We start from the raw sequence: 17,575 nt of genomic DNA, 5'->3' as shown, positions 1-17,575 counted from the left end.
CCACAGGCTGCGTTGGGTCCTTAGGTTTAATGTCTTCCACCTGATCCTTCCTTCCCGTCTTATTTTATGGATCCTGTTTAAAATGCATTGATCTACTCTAAGGTTGTGTCTATAGTCCCCTTTTTTCCCCGAAAGCTTTGTTCCACTGTTGACGTTTGGATTCACAGCCTGTCCGGTGTCAGGTTCTGCGTGTGGCGAGGGAGCGGTCAGTAGGCGGACTTTTCCACATGCGGTTGACCCGGCCCCATTCTGGCTGCAGTGCCTTGTCCGCTGTCCTAAGTTAGGGCCCATGCGTGTGGCTCTCCTTGCAGTCTCTGTTCTCTGTGCGGTTTTTTGTCCATCCCTAAGCCAGCACCAGCTTGTCTGACCGACAGACGTGTAGGCCTCCCGTCCCAGAGGTGCAGGCGCGGGCCTTAGGGGTCTGTCGCAGGAGGTCACGGTGCCTCCGGTCTCCAGTTTTGTTTTCTTCAAGATGGTCTGGAGTCGACTTGTCGGTTTGCACAGTGAGACGTGGCAGGAGCTTGGCTGAACTTGCTTGGAGCCTGCAGGTAGATTTGGTGAGAACGGGCGTGTGTGACACTGCCCGTGGACCTGGGACATCGTCTGGTCTCTCAGGAACCACCCGTGGGCTGAACCTGTGAAGCGGGGCTGCTGCGTGTCGCTGTGTGGTTGCCCCGAGGTTCCGGGCCGTTCTCTTCCTTCTTCCGTTCTCTCTTCTCTTTGCACGTCCATTTCAAAAACAACGTCCCTTCCTGACCGCGGTCTGAGGGCCGGCGGCACTGGGTGCGGGGCGCTGGCTCCGGGACCCCCGCCGCCCGCCCAGCCCCTTCCCGCCTTGTCCTGGGGCTCTTCCCGGGCCCCGCTAACCCACTGCCGCACGGGTGTCCGCTGGGCGGGCCCTTCTCTTGGGGCCCCGCAGCCCCGCTTCAGGTGCAGGGGTGGGTGCCGATCGGGTCAGCCCCCAAGTGACACTGCGAGGAGTGGAGGTGGCAGGTGAGCGTGTGACTTTGCTGTTCTGTGTACACGCTAAATGCAACACCAGCCTCCCAAGTAACCGCATCTGCGCTCTCATTAGGAGAGCTCTGCACGCAGTCACGTGAAGTCGGGGAGGACAGCACAGGCGCCTCCATCTGCTGCCGGCCACACGGCCCTGGGGACGCGGCAGACGCGGGGTCCTCCAGGGAGCGGGACCCAGACAGGGCGGGGAGACGGGGGTCGCCCGCCCGACTCTGTCTCGTGTCCTCTGCAGCCTGCGGCCACTGAGGCCCATCCGGGGAGCTGAGCCCGTGCACCTGTCGGACAGGGCGGAGCCGCCCGGCGCAGTGAGCACAGGAGACCTGGACACAGTGCCTCGGCCGTCGGCTGGTACATTTGCTGAGGGACTTGGGAGTTTGTCACCACGGAGCCCGCTTTTCATCACACACGTCCTGCACTTGAGTGGCCTGGGTCGTTGGTGCTTTTGTCTTAAACTTAAGCCCACGTCTTATAAAATCACGTGCTGAACAGTCTGTGTCTGTCCGTCTGTCTCTGGGAGTGTTGGAAGGGAGGGTAAACGGTGGGGCCAGCCGCCGAGGGACAGAGCAAGGGGCGGCCTGCAGGGTGCGCGCTGGAGGCGCCCTGCTGCCCAGGTGGCCCTGGGCGAGGCCGGGGTGGGCTGTGCGGTTGCTGAGGCCGTGCCCCCCACCCCCAGCCTCGCTTGGCCCAGCAGAACGTCCGGTGCTGCAAGGACGCCCCTGAGCCCTGGAGGGGCCTTTGCCGCCCCCGCCTGGCAAGGCCAGAGCAGAGGCCTCCCTCCCGGCGTCCCGCACGCCGCTCACCCTTGTGCCACTTTTTACTACCAGGAAAAGCCGTCACTGTGTTTGGAGTCCTGCCCAGACCCAGCTGCACCCACAGACGGGTCCTGGGAGGCGGGCGCAGGGCGGCAGCCTGCCAGACCTCTGCTACGAGGGGAGATTGGACGCAGCACGTGTCCTAGGATTCGGGTTCTCTGGTGAAATGCCAAAGTGCCACAGTGCACGTGTGAGATTCGGGAAGCGTCATCCTTTTTCTCACGTGCCCAGCACCAGCTCACACGGTGCCTTGGGCAGCCAGCGGGGCTGATGCGGGCGGAGGGCTTGCCGCTAGAGCCCCGAGAACTCTGAGGGGCCGGGGCCGGGGCCGGCCCGCGGGTTCCTGCTGGGCGGTCCTCCGTCACAGGTCAAGAGGGAACAGGCAAGTGATGGGTGCAGGAGCCCACTCCCCCCTCCGAGGGGAAGGCGTCCACGTGCCGTCCCCGGGGCCAAGAGCCCGGACTGTGACCACCCCCGGGCAGGATGTCCTGCCCTTGTGGGACGTGGGTAGAGGCCGCCGTGGGCCCTGGTGTGACCGCACCGCGGGCTGCACAGTTGCCCCGCAGGTTGGTTTTCTCCTGCCTGGGCTAAGCCCCAGAACAGGCGGGAAGCATTTCCTGTCCACCATGTGCCTCTACCTGGTGGTACATGGTCTCGGACCCCCTGGAAGAGAAAGCCTTTGTCACAGTTGTATGAGGCTGGTAGCTTTGAAGACTCTCATTTCATTCAAGCCTTTGGTGCTTCCCTCTTGGAAGTTTCAAGTAGGGAGTTTTCCATTTTAGATGAAAGACTAGCTGGAGGCACCTCGACTGGCAGAGGCCACTTGGTGAGGGTCCTGGATGACCAGCCTCGGGCCACGCGGGGGCAAGGTGGCCACACGAACCAGGTACAGGAGACGCAGCGGGTGGGGGTCGGGGGACAGGGCCTGCTGAGCAGCCTCTGGACCTCGGCTGCCGAAAACCAAGCCAGCAGCTTTTGAGAAGGAACAGAGTGAACCACCCGGGGTGTCGGGTGAACCCCCACAAGAGAGAGCAGCCTCCCCCGTCGCAGGGACGGGCGCGCCCGCCACATCGGCCCGTCGGTGACGCCGGCGCGAAGCCATCTCTCTTGCAGTGCTGGCCTCCCGGTGACCCGGGGGGCGCGGAGTGGACCTGCCGGCCAGCAGACAACGTCCCGCTGCCTCCGCGCACCCTCGGCCACGACGGCCCCACTGGCTGTCGCTCGCCCCCGGCGCCCGGTGGCTGCGAACACCTTGTGCAGCTGTGGTTTCTGGAGCCCACCCGAGTCTAGGGGAGGGGTCAGGGGAAGCCGCGGGTGCCCCCAGCTCACGCTGTAGCCAGCAGCAGAGAGCAGGTGATGAACCATGGCCGTCACGGTGAGCGCGAGACCCGGTCAGTGATGTCCCGTTTCCTGCCCTGCTCTGTTCTTGCAGGTGACCCGTTGTGACCCGTGTCTCCTGAAGTCACTGCAGTGGCTGCGGCACTGGGTGGTCCCTGGAACGGATGAGCTCACGTCCACCCAGACGGGTACAGGGTGGCCCTGTCTGCCAGGATCCTGGCCAGCCATCCCTGATGCCGTCACCGCGTGGTGTGCGACCCGGAAGTCCTCTGGGGGACGGGGTGGCAGAGGACCTGCTCCGTGCCTTGGTCTGGGGTGCGCTCAGTGTGCCAGGCACGTGGTGGGGGCGGGATCGCACGCCTGCCGGGCCACGGGCCAGCCCCTTGCACACAGGCTTTGCCACGCACTAGCTGCCACGGCCCACCCATGGGTTCCACACGGGGCTGCCCTTCCCGGCTTGCCCTCTAGCCCGCGTCACTTGCCTGGTGCCGTGGCTGCTGTGGGCCTGTCAGCTGAAGTGGAGGAAGTCCCGGCCCTCCTGCAGGTGCAGCGACCTCAGGTTGTCCTCAAACGCACCCCCGGTCAGGTCCTGTGGGAGCAGCAGCAGGCCTGGCTCACCTGGGCCTCCCCTGGCCCACACCCGAGGCCCCCAGAGCCTGCCTCCAGGTTTGGGGCCCCTTGCAGCCAGCTCTCAGGAGGTCCGCTCTGAACTGCTGCAGCTCTGCTTGGGGTGGGGGGCACCCGGACAGGACACTGGAGGCGGTCGGCCACAGCATCCCTCCGCGCGCTGGTGGGAGGTGGCGGCCTGAGAGACGCTGCCGCCAGCCTGGTGCAGTGCCCCCCCGAGGGGGCAGCCGCCCCGGCTCCCTGTCCAGGGCAGACCCCGTTTCCCTCCTCCAACTCACGCCGGAGCCTCCAGGGGCCAAAAGTGGGCAGCAGCCCTGGGGACAGAAACGGCCCACAGGTCCCCGCCCGGCCCCCACTCTGTCCCCGCCCCCACGGCAGAGGCGGGGTTGGCACCGGGGCTGGCACCCAGCAGGCGGGCTCTGTCCAGGCCTCACATGGTCCTCCAACGTCCCCGAGGTGACCCCAGGGCCCACCGATAGGTGTCGTCATGTGGGGCACTCGGTGGTGGGACAATACCCCGAAAAAGTGGCTTCAACAACCCAGCCACGGGCGAGTGAGAAGAGTGGGGTCCTGGCCGCTTGCCGGGGGACCCCAACCCAAAGCCCGGAGCTGAGCGGCCGCCGCAGCTGTGTGGCCGCCACGCCCTGTGGCCGCAGACGGAATCGGTGTTGGTTTCACCGAAACACAGCCTGTTTCAGGGGGCGCCGTGGCTGCCGCCTCCCACCTCAGCCTGGGGGGCCCCAGGCCTGGCTGGCGGCGCCTGGGTCTGGCCCGGCCCCCAGAGCAGCTGCCTGCCCCCCCCACCCGACCCAGGGCTGGTCCCAGCCACACGGCCCTGATGCCCCACGGCCACAGCCCAGCACTCACCAGCTTCACGCAGATGACGAAGGGCGGCCGGGCCGCGCGGAAGTGCAGGACAGGCACCCGGGGCCTGGGCCTCTCCTGAGAGACGGGGCGGTGGGGCTCCTGCTGGCGCTCCTCCCGCAGAGCACCCCACGCCACTCAGCTGGACGCGCAGGGCTGCGCCCAGCCCTGCCGCCGCCGCCCGGCCAGCTCACAGCCACCGCAGAGCCAAGCCGAGGCGGGCAGTGGGGAGACCAGGTGGGAGGACGGGGGTGGGCGGCTGGTAGCTCCGCGGCCCCCGAGTCCCCACGAGTCCAGGGGCCGCGCCTGCCAGGTCTGCCAGCTGCCTGGGCCTTTCCCAGGGGGTGCACTCACAAAGCCCAGGACAGCGCGCTAGAGGCCGGCCAGGCGTAGTGTGCACGGCCCGGCCCTCCCCCCCGGGGGCGCTCGGGGGCCCCACGCACCTGAGAGTCCTCGTAGCAGTAAAAGCCCTTCTTGATCTTGTTCTCGTCCACGTCGCAGAAGGCGACCACCTGGGGGAAGACACGGGACGCTGGCCTCGGCTGGTGCTGCTGGGCGTGGGGGGCGGGGGCGGGGGCGGAGGTGCCCACCTTGCGCCGCGCCTCTGCCGTGAGGCTGCGGTAGAGTCGGCGGCCCTGCTTGCCTGCGTTCCAGATGGTGAAGGTCGCCCAGTGTGGCAAGGCCCGTTCTTCCAGGAAGCGGACGCGGAGGGTCCAGATGGTGGCCCTGTGGGGGAAGGCTGTGACCCGGCCCATCCCCCCTCGCCTCCCTGCCAGCCTGGCAGGGCCCCTGGCCACGTTCCCTGGTCTTCGTACTTCAGGGTGGCAGGCGCACTGCCCGCTTTGACCCCTCCCCCCGCACTCGGCATCACCTGCTGTCGGCTGACTGCGTGAACCTGGGGTGACCTGCCAGGACCCCTCTCAGTGCCCACCCTCAGGGACCGCGGCAGGTGCCAGGCACAGGCCCTGCGGAGCCCACGGGAGACAGGGCTGCCCCACCGCTGGGCGCCCGTGACCGCCGTAAACTCAAGCAGGGGGACTTGGACACGCCCTTCAAGCGACCGCACCGCTCGGTGTTCCATGGAAGCGGCCGGGGGGCCAGGGTGTCTCCTCCAGGCCAGGCCCCCCCGCCCGGCCCTGCGCGGCCTGGGGACGCGCAGGTCCAGGCCTGGCCACGGGTCTGCCCCTGCCAGAGCCCCGAGCGAGGCGGGGAGACCAGCACGCTCGGCGGTCCCGGCGTAGCCTGTTCTAACCACACGCAGTGTCAGGTGAGGAACCGCCTTTGCCAGGCAGCTCCCGGCTGCTGGACGCCCCCTGCGCCTGTCTGCCCGCCCCCTGCTCTACCTGGACCGTGTCACCCTGCGGTCGGCGGCTGCAGTGTGGGGGGCACTGGCACTGGGAGAGGCTGAGTCCCTAATCCTGGCCACTTAACACCTCGTTTCAGAAAGAAACGCATGAGCTGTGCACCCTCCAGGCCAACCACACACCACGCGCGGGCCTGGCCTCCGTGTGCACAGCTTTGCCACCAACCAAGAAAATGGGAAGTTTCTAAGAACAAAAGGAAAGTGAGCTTAACGCAAGTGAGTTCTAGCAGATTCCTGAAATCCTGAGCGAGGAAGAGACAGCTTTTGGGTCGCTTTTGACACCTCCCCCTTCCAGGAAGGGAGCGCGGGGGGGACAGCCCAGTGCCAGGAGGTGCGGTGTGGGGCCTGCGGGGCCCGGGGCCCGGGCTGGGCAGCAACGGGGCGCCCGGGGTCCCTGCCAACGAGGGCGAGCAGTGAGAAGGGGCTGCAGGCACGAGGCCTCTGCTCAGCTCAGGGTCTGGCCTTTTCTGGGACTTCAGCTGCTTCTGTTTATAACCAGTTTTCTCCAACTCGAGGTGTGTGTTGAGGGAAACCCCCAGCAAGGCGCCCCGTGGTGTCTGGACATTCACAAGGATGTGGAAAGGCCCAGGCCAGACCTCGGAGCTGCCAGCCAGGCTCAGCGCAAAGCCTCGGGGGGGCCGTGTGGGGCCCACACACGGGGCGGCCGGCCACCAGGCCCGGGGTGGGGGGTGGGGTGGCAGTGGGGCGGGTGTCCCCTAAGGGGTTCTGTGGCGGGGGAACGGAACCGACGGTGGGTCTCGGTGCAGGCGGAGAACAAGGCTCCGAGGGACGCGGGCAGCGAGCGACCTCCCCGCGCCCCCCGGGCCTTCGGGGCCTCCTGTCCGAAGACACCGCAGACGCGAGCCGCATGCCCGCGGCGCGGCCCAGCGGGGTGGCGCGCCCTCCCGGGGGCCCGTGCCCAGCGCGTTTCAGCTTCTGATGGGCCCTCTGCACCTGCTCTGGGCGCAGTGTCCGCGCCCCCGGGCTGGGCCACGCAGGGGCCGGTGTACAGGCTTCCCCAGACCCGCAGAGGGGCGCCTCCAGAGCCTTCCGGGGAGGCGTGGCAGCGTCCGGCTGCACCGGGCAGCGGCAGCGCGAGCCAGCGAGACGCCGGCGGGGAAGACAGCCCCCGGGACCCCAGCCGGCTGAACGCGACTACAGCTAAGCACAGAGGCAGCGTCGGGGGCAGCAGCGGGGTGCCACCGTTTACGTAACTTCTCCAGGGTGTGAGGGTGCTGTTGAGAGAGAGAACCCAAAGCCAAGGGTGAGGACGTGGAGGAGCGGTCGACGCCAGGCCGCGGGCGGCAGGGCCCTGGGCCGCGTGGCTCGGCCAGAGGCGGGGCCTGGGGAGAGCAGGAGGTTGGCAGGTGGGTCCCCTTTCATTTGAAAGACTTTCCTTTATGCCTCCGGGTGCCTGAGGGGTTTCAGTGAAAGTTGTTGCATGAAGCACGGGCTGACCGCTCTCCTTTTAAAGAGGACAAGAAGCGGAGCAGCTGGGGGGAGGGGGGGAGGGGAGGGAGGAGGGAGGTGGGGGAGGGGGGAGGGGGGGGGGGAGGGGAGCCAGCGCCTGACGCCCCCGAGGCTGTAATTAAGCTCATCGCTCTGTGAGGTCCTCCCACTCCGCTCAGAGCCCTTAATCCCACACCGAAACTGCATGAGGTCACGTCTGCTGTGGGTGGCAGGGCCTCACGCTGCAGAGTCAGGGGAAAAGGCCCTGACGTCAAAGACAAGCCCCACACGCAGACGGGATGGGGCGGTCCGCCACACGCGGCCCCTGCCCCACCCTGGGCCGGCCGGCGGGGGGTCAGCCCCGCGCTCTCCCGCCCCAGGGTCCCCGGGGGACACACAGCGGAGCGTCTGGGGCCCCCGCGTCGCCGCCCTGCGCTGCTCCCCTCCCCGCCGTGGGGCCGCGCTGCCACCCCCCAGGACAGAGGGTCCCAGTTGAGAAGCCACAACCCCCGACAAGTCCCTCAGCCTCCAGGGACGGCGCCAGCTGGCCTCCAGGACCTCAGGCTCAGAGGTCCCCTGACAGCAGGCCTGTTGGAAGGGCCCCTTCCTTCCTGTCCCCAAAGCGAACACAGTGGGTTGGTGAGGGGCCGAGGGACACACCGTCACTGTGAGGAAACGTGCGCGGGCCGTTCAACGCGAAGCAGTCGAGACACCTACCTTCCCCTCAGCCTGCTGCCTCGGCACGTCCCCTGCCCGCCCACCCGCAGTGAGGAGGGGAGGGAAGGCGGGCGCGGGCCGGCCACCTCCTGGCCCCCGAGCAGGGTGTGGCTCGGCCGCGGAGGAAGCCCCCGAAGTCTCTTCCTACCTGTGGGCTCCCTCCCAAGCTAGCTCACTGGCCCCTCGAAGCCCAGAGCGCCCCGGCCCCGCGTACTCGAGGATGGTGTGAGTGGCCGCACTGGGGTGGTAGCGGTAGAGGAGGAGGCTGCGGTCCACCCGGACGACCCCGCCGCCCTTCCGGAGGTGCGCGTAGAAGAACAGCAGGTCCTCGGGCACGCCCTGCGGGGGGGGGGGGAGAACGGGCCGTGTCCGAGGCGCTGCCTGCGTCGCCTGCCCTCTGCCTGGGCGTGTGCGTGTGCGCGGGCCGCGCGGCCAGGGGCCCCGGCCTACGGACGGACGTCGCTGGGGCCCAGCGACAGCGCACAGCTCTCCAAGCTGGAAGGGGCTGGCGAAGGGCCGTGGCGGCCTGGCCACCCCTCTGGCCATGGAGACCAGGCCCCAAGTTCTCAAAACCCATTTGTCGGGGGGGGGGGCAGGTTAAGGGAAAATACACTAATTAACCCTAAGGCTTGCCTTCTGAGAGGCAGAAACATCGACAGGAGAGAGAAACACCAGGGGTCGCCGCCCTGCACCTCCCACGGGCGCTGCGCCCTCAGCCTCTCCGTCCCCAGGACGGCCCTCCACCGGCGGGGCCGCAGCGGCCGGGGCCTGCGGTTTCCTCGTCAATCAGACGTCAAGTGTCCAGTCTCGGCTGCAGAGGGACCGGTGGGCAGGTCAGCAGCCAGGCCGCCACGTCCAGGCCCGTGGGGGCCGAGCTTCTGCCCGGTTTGCGCAGGACTGCACGGTGGCCGCCTCCCAGGGGGCGGGAGCCGGCGGCCCTGCCCCCGCTAACCTTCCCCTCCCCCACATCCGAAGCTTTCTCACCAACAGCGTCCCACCCAGGATGAGGTAACCGGGGCCTGGGCCAGGGCGCCGCCGCCTTCACACAGAAATCCCCTGCTTTTGGCAAAACAAACGCGGTGCCCCGGCCCAGCTGCGCTCCGGGTGCTCAGCAGAGCAGGGCCGTCGCAGACAGCCGTTTCCTCGCCCCTGGATCCTACGCGCGGGCAGGGGGAGGGCCCCAGAGGGGCAGCCGCACTTACCCGCCCGCCCTCGTCGAACGGGCCCACGTGCAAAAACCACGCTCGCGAGCAGAACCAGGTGGGCATGATCACAGTCGGGCCGTTGGAGGTAAAAACCTGGAAGCGATGGACACCGGCAGGTGTGAGAGAACAGCCTGTCACAGGCACACTAATTCACTTCCCACGACGCGTAGTCAGAAAGTGACAGGCCGCTTTGCGTGTCCCTTGCCTGTGGTACAAGGTTTCAAGGGACTTGACCGCCGGATGGACAGTGTCCGGCACACACGGCGCAGAGGCCGCGGGCAGGACACAGGGGCCGGGCCAGCCCAGCCGCTGCTCGTGAGGGACCCCCCGCGCTGGGCGACAGGAAAGCAGCAGAGGCCCGGGCGCCCCCGGCACCTGTGTCCCGGCTCCAGCACACGCACCGGCACGGCCGGACACGCGCTCCTGTATTATCTTAGGGGCAAAGGGAACAAAAGGACAGAAATGAAACAAACAGAGTGAAGAAAGCACAACTCGGGGGCCATTTCTTTTAGCCCCATCAGCACAAGGACGGACGGGCTTGTCCTGACGGCCTCTCAAGCTTCTCCGTGCTCTCGCCGTTCAACAGCCGCTCGCGGCCGCCAAGGCTCCTCCCTCCGGGAGGCGGTGCTGGTGCGCAGCGGACCAGCCGGCCCGTGAGGACGCCCTCCCATCTGTTTCAAGAGCCCTGCGGGCTGCCTCCTCCCGACTGGGTGACCCCTGGTGCTCAGGGAAGCAGTTCATGTTCACTTCTCAGCGCTCCTAACTCGCAGAGGGAGCGGCCACTCCACCACACACAGCGGGTGCCCGAGAAAGCGTCCTTCTCGACGGAAGGCCAGGTAAGAATGAATAACCCGAGCCCGCTGGACGGCACAGCCCGCCGGCCCGCGTTCACCCTGGGGCTTCGTCTCCTCCGGCACCTGTGCGTTCCCCGGCAGGAAGGAGGCTGGCTGGCTCCCATTTAAGCGGCTCGCACGACACACACCACGGCAGCTTTCCTTTCAGCTGGGGCCGCGGCCGTACAACCCTGTGTTACTCGGGGCACCGGGTGAGCCTCGGCTTCGGCCGGGCCAGAGGCCAGGGCGGCACCAGCAGCGGCCGATCAGGCAGCACATCGTCAGAGCCAGTTAAACGAGGGGGGGAAGGAGGAGAAACACCTCTGCTGAGTGACTTGTTTCTCTTTGAAGGTGGGCGTGTGGCAGGTGAGAGATGGAAGGAGGCTGTGCACTCACAGAATTTCAAAGACAAGAGTCTTCCTAGGAAACATTTTCACCTTCCTCTGCCGCGCTGTCCCCCACACAAGGACACCCCAGGTGGCTGCACGAGGCGCTCAGTGGTGGCAGAGGCCAGCACCCAACTAGCAAGGACCAGGAGAGGCCACCTGGGGGGCCGCGATGCCGGCCCCCCCACCCCCTGGTTCTCGAGGTCCGGCCCCCGGAATGTGCCAGGACACCACGGCCCCTGCCACCTGTGTGAGAGGCTCTGCTCGCGGCGACTGGGTGCCACGTGGGGGGGGAGGGTGCAGACCGTGGAATCACACCACCCACCCCACCCGCCCAGCCTGCTTCCTCGTGAGGGACAGGGAGTGCCGTGCACGCATGACACGTGTCTAAAACATTCTGAAAAGATACAGTGTGAAGGTTGGCGTAAAAATAAGCACATGGGAAGAGCAGCTGCCTCCACGCCCGGCTCCGCCCTCCCTGCCAGGCCCCGACTTCCCCCGGGAGACACGAGGACAGTTGGGGACTGCAGACCCCCGCCGGCCTCCCAGCCAGGTACGGGCGCCTCGGCTGCACGCGCAGCCCAGGCACGCAGCTCTGCTGGCTCCCTGAAGAGCAGCCCCGAGCACTACGGACGCCAGTGGCCTGGCTGTGCACCAGTCAAACTTTGTTTACAAAGCAGGCCGCACGGCAACCTGCCCAGCCGTGGCCAACTGGCGAGGAGTGGACCTTCGGCTTCGACTTTCATGAAAACTGCTCCGTGGACTCACCGCTGAGCCCGTCTCCCCCACCGCTGGGGTCTGCCAGCGAACACGACGCAGAAATCACAGAGACGGCCCCCAACAGACTCAGGGCTCTTGGAACCCAAATGAAATAGGCCCAAAAGCGTGAATATTTTCACTTTGACTCTGCACGTTCTTACACGTGCTGGTAAATGACAGGTAATGAACCTGCTGCGCAGATGACACCAGACGGATGCCACTCCATGCAGCCCAGCAGAGGGCGCTCTGGGCCACGGCGGTCCCGGTTCCTGTCGGAGCCCCGAGGCTCTGCCAGCAGCTGCTTCCCCCAGGGGACGCGGAGCCAGGCTTCACCGCGGCCCCCCCCATCACCAAGGCCACGCCCTTCCCTACCGAGAGGCTGGTGCTGGATTTTCTAACCCATTTCATCGATTTCTGTCTCCTCTTCGTTCTCCAGCCGTCACTCCCCACTTGTGTCACCAGCTGAGAAATCAGATAACCCCGTTTCTTAGAATTTTGTCCCTAAGAACGGTCCCCACGTGAGGCCTCGCAGGTCCAGGCCCCTGTTCTGGGGAGCCTGGGGCCCTCCCCGTGTTTTGCGCCAACAGAAAGTGCCGGTTACGAACACAAAGTGTATGTCGCACCCACACGCAAAAAGCCTGTCCCAAGGCGCTTCCGATGCGGCACCAGCCAACCCGTCAGCCGCCTTCAGAAAAGGCCCAGGAGCGACGTGTGGGTGCCGACGGGCACTTGTCAATGCTTTCAGCACTTAAAAGGAAGAGAAAGTGAGGACTAGAGATTTAAAATGAGTTCAGCTTATATTTAAAAAGGAGAAGCCCTGGCCTGAGCGCGCGAAGCATTTAGAGAAACTCCCAGACCCCACCAGCTGCATCTCAGCAGAAAGCGACGCGACGCGTCCAGAACAAGAGCGAAGTTTAGGCGAGTCATCCCCAGAGCTCTGTGGCTTCTCTTCCTTATTTCTAAATTCTAACTTGCTGGAAGACTATCTTTAGACAGATGACAAGTTTCCAGTATCCTGACATTTAAACATCCCCACAGCAGCGAGAATAAACGTGGATGTGGCGTCTGGGTTTAACAGCCGCAGCGCGAGTGAGAGGCTCCCTCCCCAGGAACGGCACAGGGAGCGGTGAGCGCCCGCCGTCCGACAGGCCGACTGCTGCCCGTGTAAGCGGACCCCCGGCACTCCCTTAACACGAGAAAGGAGGGGAGACGCTGCAGCTGGGTCCACGTCAGGGTGTGTCAGATGTTACGTTTCACGAATGCTGACTGATTAGAATTAGGTGACACCCACTGAGCTTGAGGAACAAACGTTTTAGGAAAAGACGCACTGAGATAAATGAGGCCGTGAGATCTCACGGGTTTACACAAACCAGGCGGCTCAGACTGTCTTGCTGTGGCCGCCGCTGAGGACGGAGAAGCTCCGCCTGCGTCTCAGGGCCCGATGGGGCAAAGGCGAGGGGAGTCCCCTGCGCATCGGCACCCCACCTTCTAAACTGGCCCGGAGTTACCTTGGTTTTGCTGCGTATCTTCAGGTGGGCCTGCCCCAGAGCACTGGGCCCTGAAGGCTCTGGGGGCTGTGCCGGAACCTTCACATTCTGCGGAAGTGACACTGGGCCGCAGAGGTGCCTCGGCTGGCGGGCGTCCCGGCCTCTGGGGCAGCGACCGGCCCAGGGCAGCCGCGCTGGACGGACTGGGCGGGCCCAGTCGGGACCAAGGCAGTAGTGCGTTCTCAGCAGCGTGGCCGTAGCCCTGGACCTCGGGGCCAGGACACAGGGGAGACCGTCCGGGGCCAGCCTGCCTCTGCCCCCACCCCGCTGCCACTGCTCTGACCCCATGAGGTCGGCCGGCCTCTCACCTCCACCCACGGGCACCCTCTCCAGCTCCCCCGCTTCTCTCTCCTGGGTCCTCCCCGGCACGGAGGAAGCACACGGTGCCCCAAGCCGAAAACCATGGCCAGCGCTTTTGTCAGCCAGCCTGCGATCAGGTGACCGGCGCTGACAGGATGGAAAGTCGTGCCCGGAGCTCTAGAAGGACAGGTGCCACCGGCAGAGTCCGAGGCCCTGGCCCACGTGGGCTGGAAGCCTTCGCCGGCGGAGCCGCCTGGCGTCTGCAGAGACAAGCCACGGGGTCTGAGGAGTGTGGCCGAGTGCTGTGGGCCGAGTCCACGTGGCAGCCCTAACGTCCACTGGGGCTGCATGGAGGGAGGGGGTTGTCAGTGGGGCCCGAGGGCTGGTGTCCTCCCAGGAAGACGAAGAGACCCCAGGAACGAGGACACGGGCAGGAGGGGGCCTCAGGAGAAACCAGCCCCGCAGACACCGTGACCTGGGACTTCCAGCCTCCAGAACTGGGAGGAGTGCGTGCCTGTGGTTTTGGTTATGACGGCACAAGCAGGTGGGGACACCGGGAAGCACGGACCCCCCGCAAGGGGCGCGGGGCGCTTCCCACCCTGTCTCAGTGCGGAGCCAGGCAGCAGGGCTGGACGCCCCAGCGCAGCCTCAGAGGCAGGGAGGGGCCTGGCCTGGCCTCCCCTCTGCTCCCTCCCGCGGCCCAGGAGACGCGGCTCCCTCGGGCACAGCTCCGCGCTGAAGGCCTGCAGTGGGCACGTTTCCAGGGCGGCACAAGCCCCGGCCGTTCGGAGCGGCCAGCTGACCACCTCCCTGCTCGCCTGCCGTGGCGGCCCCCACGTGACTTCCTGCACTTCAAGCTCCAGACCCTACAAAGGCGGTGGGTGTGGAGACTGTGGACACAGGCCCCCCCTGGTGGCGATTCGCCTCATTAACATAGCGGTGGAGGTTCCCCGCAACTGTCATGGTCAAGGAGCAACGTCAGCGAGAGATGATCTTTCAGTTTATTTTGAGAAACCTCAGACTTTAAGGTCCCCTAACTTGCTGAAGAAAACCATTCAGGAGTGTCCTGCCTTCATTGTTTCTGTGATGCTCACCCGCTCAGGTCTCCTGCTGGCCTAGCCCTCAGCTCAGAACTCGTGTTTCTGGCTACAAATGTGCCTGCTGCCTTTAAACTGTAGTCACACACGTCCCGTGTGAGTCTCACGCTACCAGAGAGCCAGGCACCGGGCAGGAGTCCGGCTCAGCAGCCTCTCTCCCTGGGCGACCTGCCCCTTTCTTGGGTCTCAGCCTGGGCCCCGAAGTGCCCTTCCAGGGCACCCCGTGCAGAGCGCCTGCCCCTCCCACCCAGCAGCCCCCACAGGCCCGAAAGCAGGGGACCCTGGGCAGGGACCCCACCGAGTCAGCTGTGATTCTTCGTTCAGGAAAACATACGAAGAAACCGTGAGCGCACATCCCAAGAAGGAGTCTGTGCGTGGGGGGCCAACCCCTCCGAGTGGAGGAGGGGCCAGGAAGCACGGGGCCGGTCCCCGGGGCGACTAGCGTCTTGGCGAGGCCTCCCCCCAGGGGAGCGTGCGGCCGGAACCCTCAGCCGCATGTCCCAGTGTGGACACGCAGGTGTGGTGGTTCAGAGCTGCACGCTGCGCCCTGCAGGCAATGCGGGGACTCAGAGGAGACGGTGTGGCAGCACCCTGTGCGCCAGGCTGGGCCCCCCCAGACCCCGGCGCTCACAGAGGGGGGCGGCTGCCCCCGAGCCCGGCCTCGCACTCCCAGGGCCTGCCAGCTGCCGCCAGAGGACCCCCCGCCAGGCGACGCACGGTGAGTGGGAGCCGCCGCCCCGAAGGCTGTAGGAGCAGCGGGGAGGCGCGCCCGCCTCCCCGCGCCTTCCCCGCTCTTACCTAGAAAAGGCCGTTAAGAGATGTTCACCTCAAAGTGTGAAAAAGTGCACCCGGGTGCCAGCATGCTGTGTGTGTGAACCTGCGTGTTGCGGACAGAACATGAAAGCTAGTGATGCAGGTTTGGGAGGCAAAACCCAGTGACCAGGCACCGGACAAACACAGATCGCCCCCAGCGCGAGACACGGGACCGCGAGGGCAGGAACGTGCGAGCCCGGCGTGGCACACTCAGGGCCTTCTCTGCCTCGTGGCGTGTCCGGTCATGAGCAGCTCTGATTTCAGATGCTAATTACCACACCAGCCGTTCCGTTATACCAAGCTTTCTGTTTTTAAAATCAGTTCAGGAAAAAGTACTTCTTTCTGCAGTGGGATGACAGGAACCGCTGTGTGAGGACCTGCCCCGTCCTGCTGGCTGTCCCGGCCGCCCCACACCGCTCGCGGGTGGCTTCCAGTTTGGTTCCAGCCCAGGCCTCCTCGCAGCTCAAGGCCAGCAGCTGACCGCCTGTGGACAGCCCCACCCCCACCCAGACGGCGCCGCTCCCTCCCAGAGCAGCCCCCTGGCCCCGCCTCCTGCCCGGGCACCTCCTCTGAACCGCTGTCCCCCTCCAGTGAGCACCTGGCACGGCAGAGGTGGGCAAACCAGGTGCCGAAACGATGAGCCACGCCCAGGCTCTCAGCATGAGACGCACGCCCTCCAGGGAGGCCCGGCCAACTCCCAGTCTGGGCAACAGGTACCTGGGTGAGAAGCTGGTCCGACGTCAGCTGGTTGATCCAGCGCGTGTATCGTTCCGTGGAGTTGGGGGGCTCTCTCGTCACTTGGCAACCTATGATCTGTGACACACAAGAAAGGCCCCGTGAGCTCCCGCGAGCACACCTGTGCGCGTCTGCCGCTCGCCTGGCATGAGCCGGCACTGGGGGCTGGGTTGGGCAGAGCTTCCGCGTGAGGGGGCGGGCCAGGCAGGGCTCCGCGGGCACCGTTGTCGTGTTCGTCACAGATCGCGCTTCCCCGTAACACACTCACGTTCAGGTGAGCGACACACGACTTCAAACACCCAACTGCTTCCAGAAACGCTCTTCCTGAGCCTCAACTCAGAGCAGACACAAGGAGCAGGCCCCCGCTGCGCCTCTGGGGCAGCCAGCCACACCGACCAGTCCCTCCCTCGCCTCCTGAAAGCAGGGGCCTCTCCAGCGCTCGGAGCTCACGTTCCCCAGGGCCGCCTCCCTCGTCGAGGCTGCCAGGCTGCCCGACGCACGCTGCGCCCCAGGTGAGTTCGTCGGCTGCGTGGCGCCCTCCCTCCGTGCTCGAAGCCTGGCCCTGCCTCTGGGCGGCCGCCCCGCCTCGCACCCCGGACCCGCCCCCTGCAGCCCCTGATCTAGGTGGGGCGCCCGCACTGCTGAAGGGTCTGCGCGCCGCGCATCGCGATGGCTCAGCGGCGGGTCTGTCAAGGGCGGTCCCTGCTACAGCGGTCGGGGGTCCCCGTCCTCAGACACCAGCGGCCCCCGGCCATGACGGCAGAGAACTGGGCCTTTCTCTGCTTTGCAGCTGGGGGAAGGCTTCTGGGGGGTGTCTGCCCCCTGGTGAGGCGCTGGGGCCCTCAGAAGCCCCATGAGGATCTCACAGAGCCCACCTCAGGCACGACGCTGACGTTGGTCCCCACGACTGCACCGTCTCCGCCTCGCGGACCAGTGAGGAACCAGCAAGGACAATCAGCGGTCAGTAAGGCCTCCATCACTGCATAAGAATGCACCAAAAGTCTCCCCTGTAACTCCTAGTGACTCATTTACATAATGCAGTTGTCTCCCAAGTTTGAGAGTTTTGCTTGATGTTTCTGTTGTTGGTTTTTAATTGTACTTTTGATAAACTGGTAGATTCACGTGTAGTGAGAAAAAATACAGAGATCTGTGTGCCCCTCACATGGTTTCTCTCATCGTGAAAACCACAGTGGACGGCCACCCAGGAGCTTGGGGACACAGGGTCCCAGCACCTTCACAGCCACGCCCACCCCTCCTTCACCAGCAACGGAGCTTTCCAAGGGCGTGGAACGAATCGTGCTGTGCGTTGCCTTTGGGGACCGAGTTTTCCTCCTGCTCCACAATTCTCTGGAGATTCCAGGCTGTTGTAACCATAGTTTATTCTTTCAGCTGAAAAATAGTCCAGGCTACAGATTAACCAGTTTGTTGCACCTGCTACAGTTGGGGGCTGAATATTATTAAGTACTGTTACTTCTGAGTCCCCTTGTTAGTAAGTGCTTTTAGTTGGCTACAAACATTCACGGACAGGTTTTTGTGGGAGCACAAGTCTTCCAGGACTGCGACGGCTGGGCCACTCAGGCGGGAGGCGCAGGTCTGACTCTCTCAGGAAACGGCCCGACCGCCCTCCGCCCCGCGCCCCCGGCACTCGCCAGCATTGAGCGTCCTCGCGTTTGGTGAGTTTTGCCTTTCCCGTGGGTGTGCAGGGAAGGCTCT

At 65.6% G+C, this 17,575-nt stretch overlaps 2 protein-coding genes across 5 annotated transcripts in view; one reads left to right on the top strand and one right to left on the bottom strand.

The window, feature by feature from the left end:
* TBCD (tubulin folding cofactor D) overlaps window positions 1-1,531 on the top strand; it is a 120,777-nt gene extending 119,246 nt beyond the window's left edge. Inside the window, exon 39 of the mRNA XM_054593195.1 lies at window positions 1,250-1,531. Coding sequence (XP_054449170.1) covers window positions 1,250-1,282 — 33 coding nt within the window. The 3' untranslated portion in view covers window positions 1,283-1,531. The remainder of the gene's footprint in view (window positions 1-1,249) is intronic.
* B3GNTL1 (UDP-GlcNAc:betaGal beta-1,3-N-acetylglucosaminyltransferase like 1) overlaps window positions 1-17,575 on the bottom strand; it is a 32,452-nt gene that overhangs the window by 1,415 nt on the left and 13,462 nt on the right. For all 4 annotated transcript variants that reach the window (XM_054593199.1, XM_054593196.1, XM_054593197.1 and 1 more), the window contains 7 exons: window positions 15,845-15,940; window positions 9,390-9,485; window positions 8,402-8,526; window positions 5,249-5,384; window positions 5,102-5,170; window positions 4,662-4,736; window positions 3,650-3,756 (listed from right to left, as the gene is read on the bottom strand). In XM_054593199.1, coding sequence (XP_054449174.1) covers window positions 3,676-3,756; window positions 4,662-4,736; window positions 5,102-5,170; window positions 5,249-5,384; window positions 8,402-8,526; window positions 9,390-9,455 — 552 coding nt within the window. In that variant the 5' untranslated portion in view covers window positions 9,456-9,485; window positions 15,845-15,940 and the 3' untranslated portion in view covers window positions 3,650-3,675. The remainder of the gene's footprint in view (window positions 1-3,649; window positions 3,757-4,661; window positions 4,737-5,101; window positions 5,171-5,248; window positions 5,385-8,401; window positions 8,527-9,389; window positions 9,486-15,844; window positions 15,941-17,575) is intronic.

This window comes from Pteronotus mesoamericanus, unplaced genomic scaffold (genome assembly GCF_021234165.1).
Source record: "Pteronotus mesoamericanus isolate MK-2021 breed Mesoamerican mustached bat unplaced genomic scaffold, CSHL_Meso_final scaffold_408, whole genome shotgun sequence".
Lineage (NCBI taxonomy): Eukaryota > Metazoa > Chordata > Mammalia > Chiroptera > Mormoopidae > Pteronotus > Pteronotus mesoamericanus.
This window is presented reverse-complemented; position numbering and strand designations above follow the sequence as displayed.